Below are 18,648 nucleotides of genomic sequence, written 5' to 3'. Positions count from 1 at the left end.
TTTTTTAATGTTAGAAACAATAAACCATTAATTAGTTTGAAGGAGAACTACTGTAAAACTAGCAGATCAATTCTCCAAAGAACCATCCCTTTTCCTGGAGTTATCCCTTCACTAATCACGGGAAAGATTTCCTCACAGTGCGTTGTCAGGTTCCTACACTAGGACAGGAAGCAGAATGCATCCTTTCCGTTTGACCCCAAGCCGTAACAGACAAAAGCTCGCACCCTTCATGATCTGCTGGAGTTCCATCTGCAGAGAATGCACAGCTCTCCCAGGGTGATCCCCCGCAGTGCGTTTAATCCGATGGATGGAAAGCCGGCCGTCCACCACAGCTGCTACATCATCATCCTCAAGAAAGATGACGCGATTGGTGTATTCTATGACAGCACTGTACAACATTCAAGAAGATATCACAATCAATAATCAAGGATGACTGTTACAAATAAAACTACCATAAAGACACAAGGACCAAATTTAAGTACAAACTCTATCCTCCTGCACTATCACTGACAGCGTTCTGGTTATCAACGCCATTCCCCACAGGGCAGTAGGGCTGAGGGCGGTCACCGTGGACAATGAATAAAAGGATCTCTTTGCAGCAACATACACAGAATTAGATTACATCAAAAAGAAGCATGGTTGTTTCTTCCTCATTCTAGCCATCACTAAGTCCTTCGATTTTAACTCCTAAATATTTCTCAAAGCTTCTGTGTCCACCACCACAAGCCAGTGCAAGCTACCATCAGCTCTTGGCTGGACTGCTACAGCAACCTCCTACCGTGTCCACCCACACTCCCTTTACTCTCCCTCCATCCATTCATTCTCCATTTCTGCCAAAACGGTTACAAAAGGCAACTCTAGTCAGCATTTCTCCTTCACCCAACAAACCACCTGGCAGCTTCCCTCTGGCTCTTAGGAAAACAATAAAAGGCCTTACTGTGATCCCCTATCTCCTCCTCTAGCCTTACCTCCCACCAAACTTCCTCTCTGGTCCAGTCCTACTCCTGCCCATCCCAAGCTCTCACAGGCTGATCCATCTGCAGAGAATGAATGTTCTTTCCTCCACCTCTTCACTAAATTAACTCCTAATATCTCAACTCTCAATTCAAGTATCATTCCTTTAAAGAAATGTACCCATAGGAGAGTAAGTCACCCTATTAATTAACATTCTGTAGCTCTTGTCACAGCTGGAATTCTACACTTGTGTGACTACTGATTAAGATGTCTCCTCCATTAAGGAAGCGCTCCTTAAGGACAAGTAATATTTTTATTTTTATTCACCATTAACTCCTGAGCCCAGCACATGGCTTTGCTGGAGTGTTCAATACGAAGGTACGAGTGACTGAAAAATGTCTGAGATGCTCCTGCAACTTCCAGTTTATTTAAGCCATAACTGTCAACTCTGTAACAAACCTACTTAATGACAGTAATAACATATCTTAGCACTGACTACACACTTTATACATCTGTAAACATTAGAAAACACTAAAGCTTGTTTTCTCACGGAGATATTACATTCCCTGCAGTCCTAAACTGCATCATTTTTAGATCCCCTTAAATGAATGACTCAAATACTTGTTGACAATTTGAGTGATTCCATTTTATCCTCATTACTCTTAGCATTTATAAATACAACTTTTATTTATTATAATACATCATTTATTATTTACAAATACATCTAAGCATCCCACTGCATTTCCTCTCAAAATCTCTTCATCTAGTACTACTTCCTTTGCGAAAGTGATTATGCTGCCAATTACTTCTAAATTGAAAAGATAAGTGTCTACGTTAGACTAAAAGTACAATGGTTTAGCAACTATACTATAATTGGTGAAATACTAGCCATTCTACTCTCCTCCCTCTAAAAGCCTCTCCTCCCTCCAAAACCTGGGTAAAACTCCTAAAATAACAGAAAAAAAAAATACAAGCACTCAGAGTAAACACAATGGAACAAGTCTCAAGGACAATTATCTATCTGTATCTACCTTTGTAAACTGACCTATGTGCTTTGAATTGAGAGAAAAAGTGTTTGTCGAATCCCATCTCCAAAAGGTCACCTTCACTTCCTTTAATTAACAAAGTTCTCCTATACAGCATGACTAGATTTATACAAAATGACTTTCTGGTTTCCTGTAGCATGAGAAGTTTTATTAAAAATTCTCTTTGAATCAACTGAAGAAGCTTACCTTGCATCAGAAGCAAAGTAATACTCCACCGCTTTCTCTTCAACGGGGAAAAGGCAAGTTGTGCTGTCCACACGAGAGAGATTGCAGCTTCCTTTCTTATCTTTGCCTAGAGCACAGAGTTAACAGAATTGGCAAACATGTAGAAAACCACGGCCAGTATATAAATACACATAACTTTCTACAAAAATCAACAGAAAACCATAGCAAGACAAAATAATTTCAGCAACTTTTAAATGCCAGGTAAATCACCTTATTTCCATGCAATAAGTCAAGAACAACAGAGAAAAAGTGTAGTGAAATGGCAACTATCAAAGATGGCGTGGCAGATAACAGTGCTACATTATTAATATTTTTAATATAACACTTCTTTTCCAAGTAAAAGGCAGATAATTCATTAATATCACTAACTTTTGTTCAATCCAAACTATGTATAATCTAATCACAATTTAACTATATAAAATGTGATGGAATTAATACAAATTTGTATTTAATATAAGTTTAATATAAGTTTGTATACCTAAACTTATCATAAAAATTACATTTAAAATATCAAAATTGTGCAATGAAAAATAAAATGCAGACTACTGGCATAGCAATTTTTATCATCTCACAACAAAATTTCTCTAGATTTTAACAGTAAATCGGTATAACAAATCAAGATGTAGTCTACACTAATTATAATTCAAAAAAAAAACTAAGATACTTATAACTCTTTAACCACGCTATATCATATGTGGCACCTACCAATTAGGAGTGAAAATATTATAAACCCGTAACCTCTCCTTTCTTAAAATTGAGTTTTCTAACATTTCTTATAAGTCAAGATAAAGTATGGTCCTTTTGCAACGATAACATCCTTTCAATTGTAGCACTTTAGAATCCTGGCATCTCTACTTAATTCATCAAGTCACTAATAAAGATTTTTTTTTCCTTTTTGCTCATTCACAACTAAAGTCAACACTGGAAAGCATACTGAAGTTTGACAAATTAGCCAAACATAGAAAAAAAAATCTATTAATTGAAGACAAAAAAGCATCTTTCTCCAAGATTAGGACATAGACTTTATTTATAATCTACGGACAAAATGGCCAGAGAATACCATAAATACACTTGTAAAAACTCATATTGTGTCAATCCTTTAAAATGCATGTCTATAAAGACTTGGAAATAACTATTCTTAGAAACATACATCTAAAGTTCTCCACAATCCATTATTATTTGGTGTGGTTTCGGCATGAAAATAAAATAGCTCTTCCCATCCAAATTCAACAGCAAAAAAGATAACACATTTAAAAATATAAGTATAAGGTAACATCCTAGAAAAGATAATACTCGAGAAAGATAAAATAGATGAGTGTTTGCCAGGAGCTCGGAATGGGGACGAGGGTTGACAACAAAGTAGCAGCTGGAGGGAACTTTTTAGGGGATGGAATTTTTCTGAATCTTAATTGTGGTGGAGGTTACACAACTGCCTGTGTTTGAAAGAACTCGATAAATTGTACATCAAATAAAGTGAACTTTTTCCCATCCTCTAGTTTTCTTCCTGGAATATAGATGTGGTGTATGGAGCTCTGGTTGCCACCTTGGAACATGAGGATAAACAACACACTCCTGGGATGACAGCATGATGGATTGGAAGGAGCCTGGATTCCTAAAGGTTTTGTGGAGCTGCCATACCAATCCTGCACTGCCTTTGTGACAGAGGAATAAACTTTTGTCTTTTAAAAAAAGAATGAACTTTACTGTACATAAAAAGTGAATTAAAAACTAGGTAAAAGGATAGCCCAGCATCTACATTTTTTAAATCAATACAACCAGCTTTGGTTGTAAAATGCCCTAATGGAACTGCATTTCACTACATTCTTTCTCCAAATATATGTTATTTCATTCTTCAAGTGACAAGGGGTATTTACTTACAGTATTTAGAAGAATATGAGGTATCATTGCCAATTTAAACAAAAAGGATATTACTACTTGACATTTATAACTCTTACAATCTATAAAATGTCTTTCCATATATTGATTATCTCATCTGGTTTGATTTAAGTGGAATACAATTATTATCATCCACTTTACTTGGTCACCTGGAGAAAATACAATAGTAAAACACTGAAAGCCAGTCTAGGGTTCTCCCCTCTACATAGCCTCTTCAGTAAGAGGCCAGACTTTTTAAATTAAACTCTGCTGAGCTGCACACACTATGTACCTACTAGGAGCTAGAGAGATAAATGTCACTAAAACACAAACTCTGATCTCAAAGAGATCTGTCTTATGATAAATTTTTCTTCCAACTTCCTAAGACCTTAATCAATGTTTTTCTAAAAGCAGCCTAACATAATGTACAAAGTAACATATAGGTAATGTATACACGAGCAGAATTATTAACAGAAATCTGGAATTCTGAATCTAAAATCTGTACTCTCACTGGTAGACTTGTTTTTCTCTTGAAAAGGGAGTGAGGGGGATGAGAAAGATAAAAAATTCTAACATCTCAGGATTGAAGGTTATTTAAAAAAGTAACTTTCTGCTACAGATAAAATAGTGAAAGTAGCCACTATCTAAAAATGAATAGGTTTAGAATACTTTGCTAATTTTTTTTTTCAAGAAACCAAGAATTATACATTAATAATACGGGTTCCTATTTCCTGAATTTACCACTCCCTGTCTTACATAGAAAGCTTTTAGTAATAAGTAAATGGAAAGAGCATATTGTGGGGGTTTTGTCTGATTATATCAATAAAATGATCCAGAGTTTGCATAGCTGAAAGCTCTATAAAAAAATAAACTTCAAACATAAACAAAAAAAGAACAATAATTCCAAATTCAAAGAAAGCCAATCAAGATATTGAATGTAAATCTAAAAGTAAAATACCATGCATAAAATAAAATAAAACATTTAAACCTATGTCAGTTAAAAGTTAGGCTGAATTATTCAAACTACCACTAAGTTCAATCTGTAATAGCCTACCAAACAATGTTCTTTCCCTAATCTTAGCATCTTATTTATAATAATGTATCCTACCTGATTTTAATTTAAAGCAAAGGAAAAAAACTTTACAATTTCAATTACTTTTTCAAATCTCAGGAACTTTAAAGAAACAAATTACTAAAAGCAGTTTTCTAAATGCCAAAAGCAGACAGACAAAATATACTCTGCAAATTAGAAAAATGTCAAAATATGTTTCCCCATAAAATAAGCACATTTTTAGAGGCGCAGCACATTCATTCACTCCAAGAACAAAGAATTAGTAAAGAACGAACAAAAGAGGATAAGATTCCTCCCCATCCATGCAGAGTGCATTTCCCACCTCTTTCTCCCTGTGATCCCCACCGTGTGAATTTTGATCCAATCTGAGTCCTAGCTACGGATATACAACAGAAAAAAATTCTGCTCATCAGAGAAATCACAAAACAAATCTTTTTCATATCTAGACAGAACTATATGTAAGAGTGAACCTGACCAGAGGCATTTATTTCAATTTAAGGAAAACAATTCTTTGTGTCTACTGCAATTTATACATTTTCCCCATGGTATGATATAGGAAGTGTTTTTACCTGTTCTGTAGAGTATTGGAATGTGATCAGTAGACAGTTTGTGTTCACTTCGTACACCAATCAACAGAGGGCTGCCTCGTCTATTAGCACCAAATTAAACAGAATTAAACCATTTTTACAAATACTGCATTAATGATATAAAATTTAAATTGATGACAGAACACTCTTCAAATAAAAGTTCAAATTCTCCCTCCAAGCTCAACTTCAGATATTAACAAAATGACATAAACAGAATTTTAAAAAAATATTCAATAACAGAGGTTGGCAAACTATGACCAACAAGGCAGGTTTGTCTATTTTTACTGGAACACAGCCATGCCCTTTCTTTTACATATTTTCCACAGCTTTTACACTAAAAAAGTAAAACCGGGTAGTTGCTACAGAGGCCACATGGCCCAGATCGAAAATATTTACGATCTGTCCAGTTACAGAAAAGATTTGCCAATCCCTATTCTATAACAATACGCTTGAAAATTTTTTCCCTTTTCATGTTAAATGCAAACTTTCTTTCGATATATGAACAATATAGGAACATTTAGTGCCTTTTACTTAGTCACCCTGCCTTCAGAGGTAACTGTCTCTTATCACATCACGGGACTCTTCACTGTTCTAAACCAGACTTCATGATTAGGCTTAACTATCCCAGGAAAAGCAGTGCTGGTACAATTACCTAGGACTCTGTCTAGCATACTTCAAAAAAATATGGATAAAGTTAATGTTTTGAGCCTTAAAGTAGAGAATATGCAATATGCAAATTCACAAAGTAATGGTGGTGCCCCACTACAAACAAAAGGCCAGTTATAAATGCCAAAATGTATTTGATTTATTAAGGGATTCTGTTAAATGGAAAAGTGGTAAAACAACTGACAAGAAAGAGTATATAAAAATACGCTCACATGACTATCTCTAAGAAAGGGCAAAGCCTTTATAGTGAAGGGTCATTTATAGTGTACAGAGAATAAACTCATAATTCAAAAATTTCAAAGTACATATAATCATTAGTCATTACTAAATCTATATATACCTTGTGCCAACTGCTTGGCCAGGAAAATGAACACTTTTAAATACAAGGGCAAAAGCACCTTCCTATGGAGGGAAAATAAATGCATTAGTAATATATATTATAATCAATTATCAAATGTGAAATGCCTAAAACATACTGCCTTTAGCACAGGAATTTTTTGTTTACACAACTGCTCTTTTGCACTAGTGTATAAACGAGTATAAGTTTTAGATAGACACTTCCTCCTGAGTTTTGGTGTATCCAAGACCCACTTTTTAACCAAGCCTACTCTTGAAATAGGCTCAATAGATAATAGGCCCCAAACAGACCATTTTAAAAGTCACCATTGTACACGGTACCAACCTTTCTCAACAGATACATCATACCTTCTGTTCTATCCGTTAGTAAGGGGAGGACAGAATTGGGAAAGGTCCCAAGTCGGATCAAAACTCATTTTCTGGCCCAGTAATTTTTTACCAGTTAACTTACACTCTCTTTTTGACCTTGATATTGCAGATAAATATAAACAATCGTAATTATTAACATGCACAGCATACCACCTCCTCAACCCAACCTCCTCAGGTACAGGGACTAAAGAAATCAAGAATGAATAGAGGAGGAACGTGAGGTAGGAGAGGGAAGGAACCACCATAGAACACAAACTGGTTTATACTATGAGTAGAAACAAGAAAAGGCTGGGAAGGCACACTACTCTCCCTTGAGTAAAGGAATGAAGCAGGGCTCTATTTTCTCCATCTTCCTGTCTCTTCCTTCACTGCAGACATCATATGATTGGGTGGAAGTGGGACGTGAGGGTCGGACCTTCATAGAAAAGTAAAGGGCTTTTAAATGGGAAAGCTAGAGTTATGAGTGGGAAAGGGGGTGGAAATCACTATGCATTTAGACTTTTGTAGATCTTTGATTATCCTTCATTTTTAATTAGGGCAACTGGTATGGAATCAAAAAGAATACCACTTTTCTCTGGGGCTGGGAAATAATTTTCTATAGTGGCACAGAACCATGGAGAAGTCCCCATAAGGAAAAATATGGAGTTCATTATACGGGCTCAGAGACACGCAGATGTTATCCCAGAATAAAAAATGTGCGTTTCACTGAAGCTCCCCTTGTGCTAAGTTATTGACTGGAATAAGTAGGAAGCAAGAAAGTGATGAGTCCTCGACTGTGTGGACTGTGTGCATATTGTGTGTGGCATGTATGGGTGTGCGTGTGTGTGTGTGTATGTGTGTATACATAGTTTTGGGACAAACTGTTTGATTTTTAGATTACTTTTAATTCCCATGACACTAAGCTACAGTGAAAGAAATAAAATGTTTAGTGTGTATGGGAAAGGAGAGGTCAATCAGTCAAACAACACTCTCAAGTATTCAAATTGAATAGTTACATACATGGGAAACAAAAGTCAAAAATATTTAAAAATGAGCACAGTTCCTGCTTCTCAAACTTAACTTTAAGAGTTATTGTGATTAATGTTGGCAATAATTATTTTTAATAGTATGATTTAATACCAATTGTTGGATAACTCTCTCCACCAAGGTAGTAAAACTGGTATCTTGACTTTCCCGATTATCATACATGTACTTAACGAGCTTGGCAATTGTCTCTGTGTCTGTTTCAGATTCAAAGTCATAGCCTTTGCTTTCCTGTAATTAGAAGGAAAAAAATTGATACATTTGAGGAAGTACACAACATATCCAAATCTCTACAGAACTTTTTCCCCAAATCTCAATAACCAATTTCTAATCTTTTTTTACCACACTACCCCATTACCCACTGTTCAAAATTAAGGTCACCATTTAATTATAGTGAACCCAAAACAGTGAGGTATTCTGTGTAACTGAACATACACTTATAATTACATAAATCTATATATGCCACAATGAATTAAATACATTTTAAATAATTAAAATATAATGAAATATACAATACTCACAAAATACAAATTCCATAATGAATATGATGAGTCTTTATTTAGTAATGATATTATACTGTCCAATACAATAGCCATTAGGTATATGTGGCCATTTAAATTTAAATTGATTAATGTGAAATAAAATTTCAAGTTTAGTTCCTCAGTCATACTAGCTCAATAACCATATATGGAGAGTATGGAGAGTGATTACTACATTGGAAAGTACAGCTATAGGTATCCATCACTGCAGAGAGTTCAATTGGACAAAGGAAGGAAGGAAAGAAGGGAGGGAGGGAGGGAGGGAGGGAGGGAGGGAGGGAGGGAGGGAGGGAGGGAGGGAGGAAGTTAATTGTCAAAGATCAGTGTCTTTTTAGGTCACTTTACTTACCAAAAACTTTTTCAAGTCTTTGTAGTTGGTGATGATTCCATTGTGAATAACAATAAATTCTAAAAGAAATAAAGGTATTGATGACAAAATATTACAGGTCTAGTAAACATTATAATCATTACTGTTACGAGATTTTTCTCAAGTCAAAAATGTGTCACATGCTATACTTCAAGGTATAATCAAGTATTATTGACTTTTCGTTATCTGATTATCCTGAGGTAGATCAACAGCACAATTTATGTGGCTTAGGAAAGCACGCAATGTCAGGCAGATGGGTATAGTGGGGAAATACAATAAACTAGTGTCTAGAGACATCAATTTCAGTTGTGGCTAAACTACTAACCCAATGTCACCATGTGAAAGGAGCAAGTTCCCTGGGTCTGTTTTCTCATTTGCAAAATGAGAGAGTTGAACTAAATAACTATTATTTTCACTTCTTTGTTCATTCGTTTTATGCATATGACATTCCTAAGTTTAAAGAGAAAAACTTTCAAACTTAAACAACCTGATTTACACTAAATGCGTTTAAGAACCACAGCTTACAAAGTTAAAGAAGTACAAATTGGCAGGCACAAAATAGTCATGGGGATGTAAAGTACAGCATAGGGAATATAGTCAATAATATAGTAATAAAAATGTATGGTGTCAAGGGAGCTAGTGGAGGGATCACTTCATAAGTTATACAAATGTCTAACCACTATGCTGTACACCTGAAACTAATATAATATTGAATGTCAACTGTAATTGGGGGGAAAAGAACTAAAGTTAAAGAAGTTAATAAGAAAAACAAGTTATTCAGTTCTATAATTAAATTTATTTATCTGAGGTCCAGACAAATAAATCCTGGAATGTCAGATAAATAAATGTTAAAACAGCATTCCAAGATCAAATATATATGATAGTGGGATATTTTCATCTTTTTCGATTAAATAATTTTGGAAAATATAAGAATGGATAATCAAGAGTTGACAATATTATTTGTAGCTACTGACAGTATACATAAAGACTACTAATATGAATTTATTATTTAAAGTTCATGTAAGTGAGGAGAGAAGTTACCACTAAACTCAATTTTGTATTACATTATAAAAATGTTTTTAAAATACTTAACGATCTGACATTTTGTTCTGACATTAAATGAGCTTAGACTGAATGCATTCATTACAAACCAAGTAACAAAAATTTTCACTAGATCTTTAAGAAAGAAAAGATGATACCACAAAATAATACTACAAAAGTAAATCTTTTAAAAAAATGTTTGGGGGCAGCTGTTTGGCTCAGTTGGTTAGAGCGCTGTGCTCATAACACCAAGGTCAAGTGGTTCAATTCCCACATGGGCCAGTGAGCTGTGCCCTCCACAACTAGATTGAAAATGACTTGACTTGGAGCTGATGGGTCCTGGAAAAACACACTGTTCCCCAATATTCCCCAATAAAAAAAAAATTATATATATATATATAATGTTTAATGCTAGAACGTAAGAGAACTATAAATAGCTGATAGCTAACATAAAGCCTTAAATTTAAAGCCAAATTCTCAAAATATAATCTAGCTGTAAGTTTTCAGGAATCTTTTATAAAGACCTTGTCAGAATTAAAAGTTTGCGCTATTGTTAGCATTCTAATCCAATTCAATAATAATCCTGTGAAGCTCAGAAACCTAAAAAGGTAGCTTCTGAATTAAACTGTAAAATCTTATCTCAAAAAGGATACATACATACATACACAAACATATACATATGCTATATACTTGTAAGTATTTGCTTATTTTTAAAAACAGGAGACACTAAAAAAATTTGTTAAATTATTGTCTCCAGGGAGAGAAGGTATAAGGAAACTGAGATAGAAAGTAGACTTATTTTAATACGCTTTTTTTTAAAGGTGTGACCTCAGAACTATGCAAATATTTTAAATAGTTGTAAATAAAATTGGTTTTTAAAGAAAAATCAATCCCTAACACTCAAAATAAAGTAAAACATATTATAATAATGCTGTATCCAGCTGGTAGCACAACCACATACAGAAGGATTATTTATTAATTTGATTGTACAGCCCTAGAGAAAGATACCGTAAGGACAAAAAAATGAGTAAGAAAAATTAACAAACAACAGTAAATATACTGCTATGCTAGTGTTGGTTATTATTCTGTTTTATGTATATCATGTGACAGACAAATAAGTATGTTGCTAGTGTTAAGACCTATGTTTTTAGGTGTGATTGAAAGGAGATACAAAGATCAATGAGGCTAAGTAAAAGCCTTATAGCCCTGGATTTGAATTGGAAGTGTTAGTTTAAAATTATGTTGTGTTTTACCTTTAAATTTAAATGTGCACATGTGCACACAGAGGTACATGTATTTTCTAGCTCTGCCCACTGAAAAGGTCTAAGTGCGATGACCTGGCTTATAGTCTTTAAGTATCATTTCCACTAAAAGGAACTAGGCTGCCTTAGAGAAATGGTTGATTCCAGATCTGGGGCAGGAGTAGATGAGCATAGGACATCTTGGTCTACCAGAAAATAATGCAGACTTTTGAGCCTACTAGGGTCACATCAAAAGGACTCGGGAACCAACCTGAATAAGCTCCCAATGGCCAAAGATGGGAAAAGCTGTGCATCAATATGGATAATTACTTCAGCGTTTGAAACAGATGAAATATTTTAAATCCTTGAGTTTATAACAATTTGAAAAGGAACTCATTGTTCATGTTAGAACATTTGAACCACTTCATTTTGGAAGAATGGTAAATAAAGAGGAAATAAATCAAACATTTATCCTGCCTTTCCTATATACCCTGTACTTCAGGGTAACCACACAGTTGATTTAGAGAAGTTTCTCTTTATACAAGTATTTGAGACAATAAATGAAGGAATGATAGCATTAGACTACCACCAGAGGGTGGGAAGAAGAGACACGGAGGGTTCATCAGTTATCAGAGGCACAGGCAGAAACCAACAGACTGCTCACATTCCTGAACATATGTTGAAACTTTGACTCAACTTCTAGAGGGTTATTTCAGCTCTTATCCACAGAGAATAGCCAACCACCAGACACCACTGCATCCTGCTTATGCATGAACTTTCCAGGCTGTTGGCCACAACCAATCCAAAAGCAACAAACATTTCTTCCTTACCATACACCTATCCCAGAACTAGCCCCGCTTCACCTATTCCCGCCTTCCTTATCTATAGCCAATGTAAATTCTTCCAAATCAACTTACATCTTTTTTCTCCAAACTCACTGATAAAAGAGCCCCGTCAATCTCAGGATGGAAGACATGTTTGTCTTCTCCTAGTCTAGCCCTGCTGCCAGCGGTTTAGACTGTACATTTTAGGACCTGGTCCTTTTTCTGGCTAGCAGATGGCTCAATAAAGCCTTTTTCAGAAAACTTTCAACCTTGAAGGTTACTGTTTAACAACTGTATACCTCCAGATGTAAACAAACACCATACCAATTTATAATAAATAGAAGGGACAGAGAGACAAGTTAAATGACCCATGTAAGTAATTAACAAGATCTAAACTGTAGAAAACTCTATAGGATAAACAATAGCGTAAACTGCAAGGAAAAGGAAAGAAAGGGAGAAGTCTCTTAAGAGACTTCAGAGACACATCAATCTACTGAGTCCTTACCTTTTAGAAATACACATTTAATATTTACAAATTAAATGCTACAATAACTAGTTACCTGTGATACAGTTATCTATATGATATCTACTGGTTTCCAAAATAATCTGGAGGGGTATAGATAAACATGACTTATCATGTATTGATGTATGTTGAAGCTGGATTCAACAGGTTCTGTATATTCTCTACTTCCGAACATGTTTGAAATTTTCCACATTAAAATCATGAAAACATAAGTGCTTCCATTCTTCTCCCATTTCTGGCCCTCTACAATCATTCCACAGCATGCACAATCTGTCCGTACCATTATTTTTATCAGAGCGCTGGGGATGGCTATTGACAGGATTGGGTTCGCCATGTGTTGCCCAACGGGTATGAGCTATTCCAAGATGTACATCAAATTCTATATCCAAATCCATATCCTGTTGTTCTGAAGAAGATAAAATGAAAAATTCCAATATTAAATCATGCTGTAGAGATAACGCTATAAGCTATATTTAAATATAATTATTACAGTGCTGCTCACCTGGAATATACAATTATTGAAACTGAAGATCAGGCATATTCAAAATAGTAATTAAAAGACTTAGAAGAAAAAATTAGACATATAAAAGTAAATTTATTTTCTCAATGACACACAACCTTATGACAACAATTTCTTTGGTCCCCAGTAAACGTATCACATAATATAAACTGCAATTATGGAGAGCATCCAAAGTCAAAGAATAGGTCCCTGTGAAGAGAGCAACGCTATAAAAATATGGGGTTATAGACTAATGCTCCTTGATCTTGTAAAGCAGCTATCCTAATTCCTTTTCCCTATGAGCCATCTCTTCTTTCTTAAAAAAAAAAAAAAAAAGACGGTTGTAGTTATTTAATAGTAATGTCCTCCTTCTAATTTCCTAAACACAGAATTCATCTGGCTAAGATAAAGCTAATCAGATAACAAAGCTTATCAGAATTAGGTCTAAATTAAGAACAAACTTCTGAATAGGAAATTCCAAGCACTTTATCAGTCTTTGTGGTTTTTATACTGGCTAACCAGAGGTCATTCTAAAACACAAATCTGATCAAGGAATTAAAATCCTTGGATAGACTTCCATTGCTTAAAAAAGTGGCTTGCATCGGTGCCTACAGGACTCATTCTAAACCCAATCACAAGGCTTTGCCAAAAGATCCTCAAATTCTAACATACAGCCAGAGAACCATTTTCTCAAGATAAAGCCCTACCACCTTTTCACAGCATACAGGTACTTCACTATCTGTTCCCCATCTACCTTTCCATCCTCATCTCCCACACCTCTCCAATTATCCCGCAAAGCTCTCAACACACCTTTTACCAATACCAGCCAATATTTACTGAGAATTTCGTGCTAGGTTCTACCACTGTGACCCACGCCACCATCATCGCTCACCTGAACCACTTTACTTCAACAGAATTTTAACGGGTTTCCCTGAGTCCAATCTCCCATCTGTACAATCTAGTCTTTGCACACCAACCAAAGTGATCCTTTCAAAACGAGAGTTAGATCATGTCACTCCCCTACACAAAATTTTCTAACGGCTTCCCATGACACACACAGTAAAATCCTTCGTCCTTCAGTTCCTACGTGACCTAGCCCTCAGCCACCTCTCCAGCTTCATCTCCCGCCACTCTCCCCCTCACTTATGGCACTCTAGCCCCACTGACTTTCAGCTGTAAGCAGACCAAGCCCATACAGGGTCTTGGCACTTGGTGTTCCCTCTACCTAGAATTCCCTCGTTCAGACAATCACATGGTCTGTGTTCAAATGTCACCTCTACCATACTTTTTCTCCATAGCACTAATTACTACCGAACATTATCCATTTATTATCTGGCCCTCTCTAAAACAGTAAGTTCCATCAGGGCAGGGGGTTTGCCTATCTGGTTCTCTGTTTTGTCCCCAGGGCCTAGACCAATGGCTGGTATATAACAGGTACTCAACAAATATTCATTTGGTTATTGAATCCTCACAATATTCTGTGAGGTGGGTACTACTGTCTCCATTTTACAGAAAAAGAAACTGTGGCTCAAAGAGGTCACAGAATCTGCCTGCCATAGGTCATAGTGAATAGGAAATAGAGACAGGATCTGAACCCAAATCTGGTTGATTCCAGAGCCTAAGATTAAAACCACAATGGTAAACTCTGCTGTACTATTACATTTGTGACATGTTGCCAACCTGGTTTCCACCAGAATTTGAATACTACAAAAGCAACAGCTTGCCTTGTTACCTTTAAACCCTAAGCATTAATAGCTACATAGGGTAGATATTCAAATCTTTGTTGGATGGCTCAATCAATGAGTAGAAATAATCATCAATGTATTCTTTCCTAGCTTACCTGTGTTCTGAATAATTAAGGTGACCAAATAAATGACCTCCAGAAAAGTAAAGGACAGTTTATCACTGTTTTACAAGCTAATGTAAGCAATGAAAATATCTGACTAGGTTTTTAGACTGACTATAATTACAGTAGTATACCCCCCCACACATGTGGGCAAGCAACATTGGAGCAACAAGTCTGTAAATTGAGTCCATTCAAGTTCATGGTAACTACCAAACCTACTTATTTCACTGTTGCCATTTAAGAAACATGTACCTATGTTACCTATTCATTAAACTGATAGTTCATTCAATTTCCCAACAGTTCACGACATCTTTTCTATTCTCCTTAAGCCTCAATCCTACCTATAGTCCCTCAAGTTCCTCTTTACTCAGCTTTTCCCCCTCACCTCATAATTCTGTTTGAGTTGGCTTTTCTTTTACCTTTCACTCCTACGAAGGCTAACTCCCTACCTGGCCCTTCACCCTTCTGAGCGGTAATCCTTCAATAATTTCCTTGTTTGCATCTTCTATCTTCCCACCACCGCACACCCAAGGCTTGTCCTCTGCATACCTTTTCTCAGATGTCATCCTTCTCTTTTTTTTAATAGTTCAAACATTTAAATTTGCTGGCAATAGTAAAGCCTCAAATACCTACACCCAGAGATAACAAATGTCAACATATAGTCATTTGTGCTTTTTATCTTTTTGAAGATAGAAACTGTAAAAAATGCAGTTGATGCCTACTTTATACCCCATTCCTTCCGAGAGGATTCTCAAGTTGATGGAGAACCTTCCCCACTCTGCCTTCAAATTTCTATTATGCTAATAGATGTCCATAAATCATAGTATTCTTCTGTGTTTTGTAAATGGTCCTTACACTTTACATATCCTACAGCAGGTTGCTTTTTTCACCCAACATTAAGTTCCCAATAATTATCCATGCCCCTACACCCTACACGCAAAACCAGATTTAGTGCCTGCCTTTCAAAAGTTACATACGGTCATTCCCTATCATTACAATGTTATTTTCCCATTCCCTTACTGGTAAACATATAGGTTATTTCTAAATTTTGCTGCAATGAATCTTCTTGTCATGTCTCCTTGTCTATCGTGTTTCTTTCAAGTATATGCCCAAGAGTGGAAGTGCTTGGTCACAGGGTGTAGGCACCTCCCACCCAGACATTGCCAGATTGCTCTTCAAAGTGATTTATCAGTTAAGAATTCACCACCAATGTCTGTGAGTGCCCATTTCTCCATCACTTCCTGACTTTCCTGTAGGAAAGGAGGAAATGTTTCAATGTTGACATTCAAAGATGGTGATTCTGGTCACAATCTGCCTTTTGGCCTCCCACATTCATCTACCAATAAAGTAAATAAAAAGGACTACGTACTATTCCATCAACAAACTTCCTTCCCTGTTATTATCTTTACTCAAGCGATTTTCCTCAGAAGGTTCTCCCTTCTGACCTTCACTGTCCAGATATAATCAGCAGCCATTCCTTATGCATCCCTAGACTCACCAACTTGTGCGAACTCTCCCCTGAATCTTACAGCAATTGGTTTATTCTCTCCTGGAAAACTTATACTCAGCCTGGTATATGAGATATTTATACTACAGCTTCTGAAGTGTACTTGTTTAGGTGCCTGCTCTAGCCCTAGTTAATTTCACCCATAATACACACAAAATTAGTACTGATGTAATTTTTTAACAGGTACTACAAAGCTAAATGTTTAGTTTATGTGAAAAAAAATGACTAAATCCATCATTTTCCTCTTCTACCTGTACTCCTTTTACAAGGATTCTGATGGTATCCATTTGAGCAGGTACATAAAAAAAAATGAGGTTTCCTTGGTTTTGTGGAGGATTTTTTAGTTAATGTTTTTTCAATCAATTTACTTCAAAGTTTTTATTTTTAAGTTTCCTGTGAAAAAATAAAATGCATAAGCATAATATTATGTGTAGTCACACAACAGCCTAGCCAACTGTCCCCCCTGTGTCTTTCCTTAAGGAAAGAAGAGTCTGTGAGACTGTGCCTTTCTGGGACTCTGTTCCATCCTTGTGTTTACACCTTATGTCTCTCTATCTGATCTCCAAAAGATGGTTTGCAGCCAAAGACAGGTAAGATATCTCACGGGAAATACAACCCAAGTCAGGCGGAACCTAGTGGAGACCCCCAATGTGATGCCTTAGAAAAATATGGGAAGGGGCCTTGCCTCCCCTTCCCCCTGCCTAGGAAAAGCCACTGCTGGCTCTGGCTTTTCTCTCACACCTGATTGTGAGAGAAGTCGTGAGGACAATAAAGATCAGTTCTCTCCACTTATCTCAACGGAACTGTTACAATATAAGAGACTTGACCCTGAGAGGGTACATACCGTAATTAAGACATCATGGGACCTTGTGCTTCGACTGTTTACAAAGGGTGATTGGAACAAACACTTTTCTGCTATGATGTATGAGTCTCACAGACCGTGTAAGAAACAATGTTACTTTCTTATATTTGTATACTTACCAATAAAAACCTCCAGTGGGCTTTATTCTGGGCTCCAGTCCTCTGAGACTGTGAGGCCCCCTGGCCTTCGGAGAGATTTAACTACATTAAGTCTCTGTTTCTTTCTTTCTTAAAAACTTAACCCAAAGCCGCCCCTTCTCGTTTCCTCACTGGCTGTGTTGCACAGGACGCGACAATTATGAACTATATACTGAGAAGTACATCCTGTTTAATGGAGTGTGTATTCCTAGGCAATTACTTTATGCCAGGGAAGTAAAGAAATCGTGAGGACAAACGTGATACTGACCTGATCATATCAGACCTACTAAAAGGTGCAACATCCAGACTTACTATACATCCAAACGCGGTTTTTAGTCCAAACTAAAGATGATCACCAAGTGAAAACACATGAATAAGGGCAGCACTAAAAGTATCTAACTCATTTCCTTCCCTAATTAATATGATCATTTTTGAAACTCAGGTACATTTTAAAACCAATACAGACAATAACAAAACTACTTTTCTTCCCTGCCTTCAACTTTAAGAATCACCAAATGGCCCCCAAAGTATGGGAAGAAAGGTAATTTGGTAGGGAAGGGAGAAGGAAGAGAGGGGATGGGGGGGGGGACAAAAAACAAACTAAGTACATTACTGTGAACTTCTTCATCCAGTGCTTTGACTTTCCCTTTCTTCTTAATGAGCTGGATTTTGCAGGCATTGGCTTCCCAATCTTTGTCATTGCCTCCATCAAATCCCACACCTAAATCATCAAGAGGTAGAATAGCAAGATTTAAAAACTGGTTATTACTTAAGATTATCATTATGAGGCAAAATTTTTAATTAAAATCTTTTTCGTCTAATTAATTCATTTATTTATCAACTCAACACTTACTAAACACCTATTATACATCAAGAACCAAGACAGCTACTAGAGACAAAAATGCAAATAACTTAGTTCCTGTTCTCAAATTTCTAAAAGTCTATTAAGAAGACAGGCAAGGAAAGCATAATTGCAATACAGTGTGGTTTCAGGTTATAATAAAAGTACTATCGGTTGCAACTGGAGTACAGTGGAGAGACACAGAACGTGAGCACTCACCTCAGAAGTAGGATAGAAGGAATAAGGA

General features: G+C 36.1%; 1 protein-coding gene across 2 annotated transcripts in view; it reads right to left on the bottom strand.

Moving 5' to 3' along the window:
- Positions 1–18,648, bottom strand: part of GFPT1 (glutamine--fructose-6-phosphate transaminase 1) — a 52,442-nt gene that overhangs the window by 19,057 nt on the left and 14,737 nt on the right. Inside the window, exons 3-11 of one of the 2 annotated variants that reach the window (XM_019718397.3) lie at positions 18,174–18,281; positions 12,990–13,115; positions 9,063–9,121; positions 8,271–8,405; positions 6,766–6,827; positions 5,742–5,821; positions 5,495–5,548; positions 2,187–2,292; positions 225–388 (exon numbers count right to left, since the gene is read on the bottom strand). In XM_019718397.3, the coding sequence (XP_019573956.1) occupies positions 225–388; positions 2,187–2,292; positions 5,495–5,548; positions 5,742–5,821; positions 6,766–6,827; positions 8,271–8,405; positions 9,063–9,121; positions 12,990–13,115; positions 18,174–18,281 (894 nt within the window). The remainder of the gene's footprint in view (positions 1–224; positions 389–2,186; positions 2,293–5,494; positions 5,549–5,741; positions 5,822–6,765; positions 6,828–8,270; positions 8,406–9,062; positions 9,122–12,989; positions 13,116–18,173; positions 18,282–18,648) is intronic. The other variant, XM_019718399.3, reaches the window with a different exon arrangement.

This window comes from Rhinolophus sinicus, chromosome 2, assembly GCF_057876585.1.
Source record: "Rhinolophus sinicus isolate RSI-liver-muscle chromosome 2, RSI-T2T, whole genome shotgun sequence".
In the NCBI taxonomy this organism is placed as follows: domain Eukaryota; kingdom Metazoa; phylum Chordata; class Mammalia; order Chiroptera; family Rhinolophidae; genus Rhinolophus; species Rhinolophus sinicus.
Note: the sequence above shows the minus strand (reverse complement) of the source record. Positions and strands in the feature narration are given on the sequence as shown.